This window comes from Centruroides sculpturatus, unplaced genomic scaffold, assembly GCF_000671375.1.
Source record: "Centruroides sculpturatus isolate CEXI.00-Female unplaced genomic scaffold, Cexi_2.0 scaffold342, whole genome shotgun sequence".
Lineage (NCBI taxonomy): Eukaryota > Metazoa > Arthropoda > Arachnida > Scorpiones > Buthidae > Centruroides > Centruroides sculpturatus.
The window spans coordinates 196,098-206,588 of NW_019384666.1; the positions used below are offsets into that span (position 1 = coordinate 196,098).

At 33.3% G+C, this 10,491-nt stretch overlaps 1 protein-coding gene across 1 annotated transcript in view; it reads right to left on the minus strand.

Annotated features, from left to right (window-relative positions):
* Positions 1-10,491, minus strand: part of LOC111626647 (3-ketodihydrosphingosine reductase-like) — a 51,318-nt gene that overhangs the window by 23,676 nt on the left and 17,151 nt on the right. Inside the window, exons 7-8 of the mRNA XM_023370099.1 lie at positions 8,271-8,354; positions 6,278-6,361 (exon numbers count right to left, since the gene is read on the minus strand). Coding sequence (XP_023225867.1) covers positions 6,278-6,361; positions 8,271-8,354 — 168 coding nt within the window. The remainder of the gene's footprint in view (positions 1-6,277; positions 6,362-8,270; positions 8,355-10,491) is intronic.

The following is a 10,491-nucleotide window of genomic DNA, read 5'->3' on the forward strand; positions in this document are numbered from 1 at the left end:
ATTTACACTTGTGAGCACTTGATGCTGCTTTTGAGCAAACAATACAGACTATGTCTTGTATAGTGTTCTTTACAGGCTCCATACGAAACTGTGATGGCAATTCTGCTGAAGTTGAGAGTAACTCAGTGATGACTTCTTCAACTTGCAGAGGCGATTCCTTGGAGGTGCATGGTAACTGAATATTCTTCATGACTGCATCATCAATTAACGGTATAGAAGGCAGTTTAAGATTACTATTGGTAAATTCTTGTATTTCTATAGGTGATTCTGTAGAAGCGGGGGATAACGGAATGTCCTCTTGAGTAAGATTTGACTGTGATCTCATAATCACAGTCTCTTGTGAATCTTCTAATTTTTCAAGGTCTTCTTCAGTTTTTATCGAATGTCAAACAATTCTCCGGCATGGACAAACTTTTTCAAACCTTTCTCGCGCATCTGACAACGGCTCAATGAGTTTTTCACAGCCTCGTACAGTCAACACATCACACCTTTGAATTATTTGATAATCTCGAGATGATTCTTTCTTCTTGGAAACTTTTATTTGCTTTACATCTTCAATTATGGAATCATACTTTGGTTTGTTATTAAAACACTACGTATTATATTTTAAATCTTCGCTAAAGAGGTTTGCGAAGAATCTTTTCTTGATTTTACTCACCAATTCGGTGCTTGCTTGCATTCTAGGATTTAAATTTATCTACGTAAAAAGAAGGAGTGGGGAAAGGAAGTGAAAGAAACAAACTTTTGAACTTTAACGATACGGAAGCCGTTAATGTGCAGATTACCTAGATACTCTGCAAATTACCTAGGTAATTTGAGAAATTGAACAATTTTCGCAGCTTTAACGGATCACCCTAGTTAATCTGCAGATTAGCTAGGTAATGTACACATTAACGGATTTCGAGCTTTAGTGGTAACAGATACATAAATCAAAATATATCTTAAGGTGAAAACAATGGATGTATTTTTCACAATTATATCATCATCTTATTAACATAAATGAAGGTAACTACATAATTTTAAATCTAAAAATGAATATTCATCTCTCTTAGTACATTAGTGTGAGAATCTAGGGGCAAATATTTTAGGTTAAATAGAAAGTATTAAAATTTGTCAAAAAGGAAACCTGTGTGTTAGTCACAAACGAACTATCTTTTGTTTTTGAAGGAAGTTCCTGATTTTGATATCAATCTCACCTGAGGAGAGAAGCAACAAGGAAGTTCCTTGTTGCTTCTCTTCTTAGATGACTTGAATAGCCCCTGCTGATTGGTTGGATGACTGTCCTATAAACAGAGATATCTCAAGAAAGTTGGTGTCCGAATGAAGGGGTCCTGCCAAATACAGGAGAACATGGCCAGCTCTGTCAACAACAGAAGGAAATAGAAGAAAAGTAATGAGGTATTGCAAACACGTACACTTTTTTTTTATGAGGTATTGCATTTAACCATAACACTGTAAACTCACTCTCTCAGGTTAGATATAAGGGAATCGAGTATTTGATTGTCAAATGGAAACTTTGCTTGTTTGTTTTTATTGTTGTTACTTATGTATTAAGATATACATAACAGTTTTAATATAAATAAATAGTTTATTATCGAATTAAGTCTACATATCTAGCTCCAGCTCCATTGTTAGATCGAAACCCCCTCCTGCCACTTGTATTTACCACTTAGATTCAGCCATTGGGATCGGTATAAATTTTGCAATATCACGAGTTAGAGATCGCAAGTGATCAAGTGAGAGATCACTTGATGTAGACGAAGATCTTGCAATCTATCAAACTTTTTTTTTAACATGATGGCCGCATGTAAGGTGATAAACTACCAAAATTCAAATCTTATTCAGATTCTTATATATACAGTATGTATATATTGATATATACAAGAATTGTTATATATATATTGATATATTGTTAGGTATATATATATATAACAATAATTTTGTAGATAACACCTTACATGCAGCCATCATGTTAAAAAAAAAAAAAGGACTGAGAGATCACAAGATCTTTGTCTACATCAAGTGATCTCTCACTTAATCACTTGCGATCTCTAACTCGCAATATTGCAATCTGCGAACATCCTAACTCGCAATATTGCGAAATTTATACTGATCCCAGTGGCTAAATCTAAGTGGTAAATCCGAGTGGCAGGAGAGGGTTTCAATTAGTGATGCCACAAATATTCAGCTACTATTCAGTATTCAGCCTATTCGGCTACTTTTTTTAATATTCGGTATTCAGCCAAATGCTGCATACTATTCGGCCAAATACCAAATACCAAATCATGAAAAAAAAAAAAAAAACACACATTACTCAAAAATGTATTTATTTTAATCACAAATTATTACATTTAATACTTAAAATCTATCAGTGGTAAGCTGTGATGAATGAAAACAATTTTTTCAGCATTTGTTGATAGAAAACAATTGTGCTTTTCCTCATAAACTTTACCTGCTTCTGAAAATAGCCTCTCACTATACACACTACTGCTGGGAGACGATAGATAAATCTTAGTGAATTCTGTCAGGCTTGGGTACTGTTTTGTGTTTGCTGACCACCACTTGTAAAGGTCTGTCGTCCAATGTAGGCAAACAGTTTCCATATAAAAATCAATCTCATTTGCAATAGCACTTTTCTTCTCCACATCCTCATCATTTTGCATATTTTCTGTAGTGACTTCCTCAAAACAGTTCCAGAAACTGTTGTGTATTTCAATGGTTTTATCATTTTCATTGATATTTATTTTCTTATGAAGTGGAGAAGAATCATCATCAGTACTAGGAGACTCATCACAACTAATTTTCAGAGCTTCTAAAAGAATTTTTTGTTTTGCTCTTTGCATTTGTAAGGAGGGCACCCTTGAGGAGATACCACCGTGAGGATTGTCCCCCTTTTAAGGACGCGGTGTACCCGAATCTAAACTTGCACGGAGGTCGCCCTTAAAGTGAAAGGTTACGACCCTCGCTTTGCCCGTGATCTGTCAGAATGACACGAGAAAGCCTTTTCCGTATGGGGGTCGCAGTTTGCTGAACGCAAAGACTCACACAGAGACCGTATTTACCAATTCAACGCGTTTATTTGATGGGAACTTATGCTTACAATTGGTACACTAACGTCGGATCTTCGATAGGCATCCGTCAAAGGCAGTTCGTCGAATAGTCCGTTGTTCTTGTTGTTCTTTGAGGTAGGTTCGTCAGATAGTCCGTTGTTCGGTGAGGTAAGTCATCACACACACAACCAAAATCACAGGAGGAGAAAGTTCGTCTCCTCAACCGACGTGGAGGTTGCGGGATGTTTTGCTGTTACCGGGAACTTGAATCCCTAGTCCTCTTCTTTGGAAAATCTCTAGATTGATCCGTCCTCGGGGACTGTTGTTGGTCTTCTTCACAGCGTCTCAACCTCCCAACCTCTCCGTGTCCTTGGGGCCTCGGGCTTTTATAATCTTTTCCTCCCCGAAATCCCGAGATTTTGGTTGGTCCGAATGTTGGTTCCCTGCGACTCTATTGGTTCCTGGTCTGTCGCCAGGGACGCGATTCGGGCCGAGGGGTCGCCGAAATGACACCGTCAGGGCCGTTCCCCTCCGGAGTCGGGTCAAGCCCTTTTCCGGATGACGGTCCCGTAAATTATCACCTAATGTCTATTTTTCTGTCCCGGAGAGGAGGAAGCTGTCTCAGCCGCCACCCCTCCACAGGAGTGTCAGCAGGACCTGCTTTGAACTCTCTGTAAGGTGACTGTCCAAAGTCTCCCCCGACGGTCGATCCCTTGATCGTTCTCACGATTGACGATCATGAATCTGTCAATTACCCTGGAATGTGACAATTAAATCGTCTCGCACCCTGTTCCTTGGTCACACCGGTCCTATTTACGTAATAAGTCACCGATATATTGACTTTAGCTCGGCAGCCAGTTTCCGTCCCAGGGGGAATGTGTGGTCCCGGCCTCACACATTTGAACTAATCCCAGGAAACTGGTTTTGAAATGCAGGTCAAGAAAAGTGGCAACGAGATATTTGACATCCTCATCAAAGTTGAACTGTATTTCAAGCTCAACTTGTAGTGACAATCTCATTCTCAATAAATTTGGTGTTCTATCTACAGTCTCTTCCTTTCCCAGGTATTTCAACAATGTGACAACCTGTGGAATCACTTCAGAGATGCAGGAAATACCTAAGATGGCTATTTTCGTAATCTCTTCGAACAGTTTGAGGAGTTTGATACATTGTTCCATTAGCTCCCACTGAGAAGGTGTTAAATTGTTTAAAGACTCGTGATCAGTTATGCATAAAGATACAACTCGCTTTTGTTCTAATAATCACTCCATTAAATAATATGTAGAATTCCAGCGTGTGCTTACATCTTGTACTAGTTGGTGGTTTGGCAAGTTAAGTTCTTGGCGAATGCATTTCAGGTTTTCTTGTGCTATACCAGAGTGGTTAAAATGGGTAACAATTGGTCTCGCAGCAACTACCATCAGTGTTATTTCCATTTGAGACTTCAGTGATTCCTTGACAGCTCGTTGCAGTGAATGAATAAAACAATTGGCAGAATCATATTCTACGTCTCGTACACCTTTTATCATATTGGCTCCACTGTCATAGACAAGCAAATGGATCTTGCTATGAGGAATATTCCATCTTTCTGCAATAGCATTGAGTTATTTTGGTACCAGTATGCGAGCCAGAAAACGACTTCATTGCTAAAATGCCATATTCAAGAATAAACTCTGGAGATATCCAATGTGCAGTGAAACTCAAGAAACTCTGGTTATTGTGCTGACATGTCCACATATCAGATGTCACTGATACTGCTGTTGCTTGCGAAATACTGGATTCAATTTTATAGCAAATTCTATTATATACATCAGGAATAATTTTCTCGGTCATGTAAGTGAGACCAGGTATTTTGTCTCTGCCGAATATTCGGCACTCGGCTGAGAGCGTAGCCGAATATTCGGTATTCAGCAAAATCACTATTCGTGGCATCTCTAGTTTCGATCTAACAATGGAGCTGGAGCTAGATATGTAGACTTAATTCGATAATAAACTATTTATTTATATTAAAACTGTTATGTATGATATATATATATATATATTATCCTATCTATACTATTAGCCCCTTATTTCCTAATTTTATTATTTTTTTATTTAATTAAATTAAATGTAATCAAATGCAAAATATGCTTAAAACTGAAAAAAACTAAATAAATATGTTAATTCTGACGTTAAAACTCTTAAGTTTATTGTCCTTTGTCTCGCCTTTCTGCGAAATTTGACACCATTGTCTCAGCTTGTTCACAACTGGATAACATTGAAAACAGCTGGTACTGTATTTCCTGGGACGTTTACATGTATGCCTGAGGAGATGACAGGTCATTTACATATGTACCTGAGGAGATGTAGGGTGAATACTAGCTGGCCGTATATTTCTAAATATTTTGCAAAATTTCCAATTTTTATTGCGATTTCCATCTCCCTGACTTAATTAAATGTATATATAATAAAATCTATTAATTAAAAAAATTAAAAACTATTGGATGTCGTTTTTGACATCAGAAAGTAGCTTTNAAATTTTTATCAATCTGATTAGATATCAATTTTCTCTCTCTATATCAAAATTACTTTAAATGTGTATTAAAATGTGTATTATTCATATCAAAATCTCATTAAAAAATAATTAAGAGTTAATCCCGCGTCATGAAAGGTTGGTTAAAATCACAAAAAAATTTTTTCGCGTGGGTGAAAATTTCTGAGAATGTTTGGGGACCTAGAAAACATCCAAAAATACAAAAACAATTTTTTTCCCCATGGTCCAAATGCTTGTTTTTTATGTAACACTATGTAAATGGCTCGAAAAACTCAAGCATGGGCAATTAGCTAAAGATTGGTGCATTGTTCTTCATTCTTCACTCCATTCCATAATGATTCCATTGTGGTGGCAGCTGGATAGAGAAGACAATAAAGATGTTGGCCTACTGCTCTGGGACCTTAACTTTAATCTGGGTAAATATAAATTACCCAGATTCAAGTTAAGTCTTAAATTTTTCTTTGGCAATCTGGAACATCAATATGAGTGGTCAGATGATGACCACCCAAATTTCTGAATGCTGAATTCTTATTTTTTTAGTAACTTTTTTCAGTTATCTTCATTTTTTCATTCACAAAAATTTACATTTTTCTAAGTACATAATATGCTTTAATAATTTAAATATATATACAGTATATATATATTTAAATTATTAAAGTATATATATATATATAAATGTAATAGTAATACTCACCAAAGAATCATTAAAAATACATTTTGCAACTATTTCTGGTGATAATACAGCAGCAGTTTGTGAAATTTGTTTTGTTTCAATTGGCTGCAAAAATTAAAGAAAATATATTAAATTTTTAAATATCTAAAATTTTGTTTCTTATAATATACTAAAAAATTACTAAATAAATTTCTTAATAACTGATTATATTTTTATTTTTAAATTTTTATTTTAATATCTTATCTTTGTATTTTTAATTCTTTTTTAAATAACTATGCTATTTGATAATTTTATTTTACTTACAGAATTTATAAATTCATTGACAAACAGAATAGGATTAAAACTTTTTTCATCAAAATTGTATGTTTCATGAATCTTAGCTTAGCTGATATCATATCAACAAAGGATGAACATGTTAATGCAGAAAGTTTACAGTTTATATGAATTTAACAGCCTGTGAAGTACATCTCAAGTCACTGACATGCACTGTCTTTAAATAATCCAGAGCCTCATTCAAGATTTGTGAACACCTTGTACTTTAAAACATTTCTAATTCAAAGATTACTAAGAAACTGTCTAAACAATTGGTAAAAATTAATGTTTTAATGTTTGTTCCTTATAATTATAAAAAGTCTCTTTATAACTTATGATTATTAATCTTAGCACTAGATGTGGCCTACTTACTGCTATATCAATTATGTGGTTTACATTCATTACATGTTCATTCATTCATATATTCATTACATTAATTATCATGTCATAATTCATTAATCATTCTATAACAAGTTTATATTTCAGATATTTAATTAATAAAAAATTGTAATATTACAGTAAAACCTATAAAATTGACCACTTTTTTTGTGATACCAATCAACTTCTACAAGAAAAACATTGAAAAAGCTATATGTTGTCCACCTATCTATCTTGAATCTTGACACCTTAAAAAAAATCAGCCTACTATAAAATTTCCTGTATAAGATAATCACATATATATACACAGTTTTTTTTTTGCAACTTCAGCAGTCCTATTTTTAACAGCATTAGTTAAGCATGTTTTTGAAACATTTTGTGGTGTTTAAGTTAACAATTTTAGAAGGAGAAATGCATCAATTGAGTCAAGGAGTCAAACAATATACTCAATATACAAAAAACTTAATTAACTAGCAAGGTTACATACTTGTTCTCAGTTTGAACTCACTAACTTGATCCTTTAGCTCATCACTCTCACTCCCTTACTATTGATTCAAACTCAAACAACTCTACAAGGCACAGATAAACATCTGTGCCTTGTACAGTTGTTTGAATCAATATTTAGGAAGAGCATATTTAGAACAAACTAAGGATCAGATGTGCAAGTCACCACAACTTCTTAATTATTAGTTAATCCTGTATTAATTCTTTTATTACATTCTTACAATAGCACTGCCCTTTAAGTTTTTCAAAAATTTTCTGAAATTGGTTTTTATCTTTATATCTTTATCTTTTATATTTCCTAGTTTGAATGACTATTGGTTAGTACTTCAACATATACTCAGAATCATTAAATATTATAACACATACATCTTATATTGCTGAGAACCTACGTATACTGTTTTATACCAACATTTTCAACCTGATCAGCAGGCCATCATCAAGTTATCAATTCTCTGAAATGTTTACAATTGTTCTATATTTGAATGAATATGTGTTAACAAATTCAAATTTTTATCAATCTGATTAGATATCAATTTTCTATCTCTATATCAAAATTACTTTAAATGTGTATTAAAATGTGTATTATTCATAACAAAACTTCATCATCTAAGTAAAACTTTTCAACACACATCATTAAGAATACAAAAATATGTAGGGTGGTCACAGCACTCATTCTCAAGTAACAGCATTATAAATCTGACCACACGTAGTGGGTTAAAAAGATATTTTTTAAATTAGCTCTTTAACCCATGTATGTATGTATGTATGTATGTATGTATGTATATATGTGTATGTAAAGTAATAAAACTTTATTATATACCTTTGTCTTTTGTTCTTCAATAAATCCAGGAGTTTCAGTATCTGGTGGATAAGCAACTGTAATACTAATACTGTATGGTTTTACCTAACAATACAAAATAACACAATATATGTTTTATTTTAATAACAACATTATTTAAATAAATATTTTGATTTACAAAACACAGTATAAGAAGAAAAAGGATTAAAAACAAATTGAACATTGTTATTATACTCTGTACCATACAAGTCAACTTTTTAAGCCAGCAAAATCTCCAATGTTTAACATTAATATTTCAGTTCTGGCAACTAAGTATGTCTAATTCAAAGCTAAAAATCTTGAATTTTAAACTTAATTAGATTTTACATTTGATAACATAAGGCATATTCTATCTTCCTGTATTTAAAATAATTTATCAACTCTAATGGTAAATTTTTGCTGTTTTCAAGTGCAATTTTAAATAAACTACTTATACCAGAGATGGTCAACATGTAGACTGCAGTCGACTGGTCGACTGCAAAGGTTTTGAAAGTAGCCCGCGAAGCTAAAGTTGAACAATTTGCTTTCACTTAAATTAATGTTTAAAAATCTTAATTTGATAATTTATTCTTACAATAATAGACTGTCTGTGCAACATACCCATACTGTTTGTATTTATCCCGATAAACAATGCAAATGAATGTTAACGCATGTGCATATAAAAATCCTAAAATTGTTTGCCCATATTCATATTTTACCAAAAAAGTAGCCCCTAAGGGATAAAAGTTTGGCCACACCTGACTTATACAATCAAATCACATACAACCTTTTAATAATAAGTTTTATAAGTCACACTCATGATATGACAAAGTTTATAAGTCATATGATTTTTAAAAATATAAAAATATCACTAATATACAAAAATTGTTTTGGACTGTCACTAGTGTGTTGAAACAGTGGAAGAAGAAAATGAAAACAACGGAATTTTTATATTTTTTAAACAAAATATATTATACAATTAAACCTTGAATTAAAACTATGATAAAAATGAACTTTCTTTTTAAAATATTTCATACAAAATTTTGTTTAAAAAACTGTTCTCACATCATGTTGTTCAAAACCAAGGAAAATAATAAAATAACAACAGAATTTATCTTTTTTTGTATGCTACTCATTATATTTCTTAATTAAAGATATTTTATAATACAAAAGTACAGTAGAGCATCGATTATCCGACTCAATTGGGGACTGGGGTTTGTCGGATTACTGAAAAAATGGATAACTGAAAAGTATGAAAAAATACATTATTAGTATAGTATATTATTATATCTCATGTAATTAGTATATTAGTATATCGCTATTAACCTACTTCATGTTGAATTTTCCTCCATGTTAAGCCTAACAAAATTTTTTTTAAATAATAATCGTCGCTATTGTGTCGTTAAAAATTGTGAGAATCGGGGTTTAAGCATCAAAGCTTGAACCGTTTTCCAACAACGGGGCGGTGAGTCCCGCTCACAGGGTCAGTGGATGGCAATTTAGGAGGGCGAAAATCGAGTGGGAGGTCGCGGATAAGTCGATAAGGTGTTGACCGAGTACGAGTAACCACGCATGATTAAGATATAATATAAATTTAATTAGTATATATCATATAAAAGGGTTACAAATACTAAGAAATATAATAATGTCAAAATCAAACCGATATTACAATAGTAGGTTAGTCGGATTATATCTTGGGTATTTCGACTGAGGATAGTCTCTGATCCTCTTTAATATTCTTTTCGCGGAATTAGCCCTAATCCACCTGAGAGGAAAGAGAGAGTTCTACTTACTAAGTTGTAGTTCGTAGGATCTATCTGTGTCCGTCTTTGGTGGTCAGCGATGAGGATCGTTAATCCGTTAGTTCCTTCTAAGTTGGAGGCCACACCGATACTGGCCGGGAGCCCTCTTTATGCTGATTTCAAGGGGGTGAGAACTATGACGTTATTCATGATTTATCCGCACACCTGCTAGTGTGTTGATATTTGGATCTAGCGAGTTCGGACAATTGACAGAGAAATTTGTTCAATTTATTGATATTGGTGTCAAGATGACATGATTTTATGTTATAAATTTCTGTAGGTTTGATGGCTCTCATCCATAAATTAACAATCATTTGACAATAATTTCTTTAACCTGGTCAACTATTTAGTTATTGTTTATATCAAACGTCGAGTTTGACTATGAACAAGGCGATTTATTGCCGTAACCACGTGTTACGTGC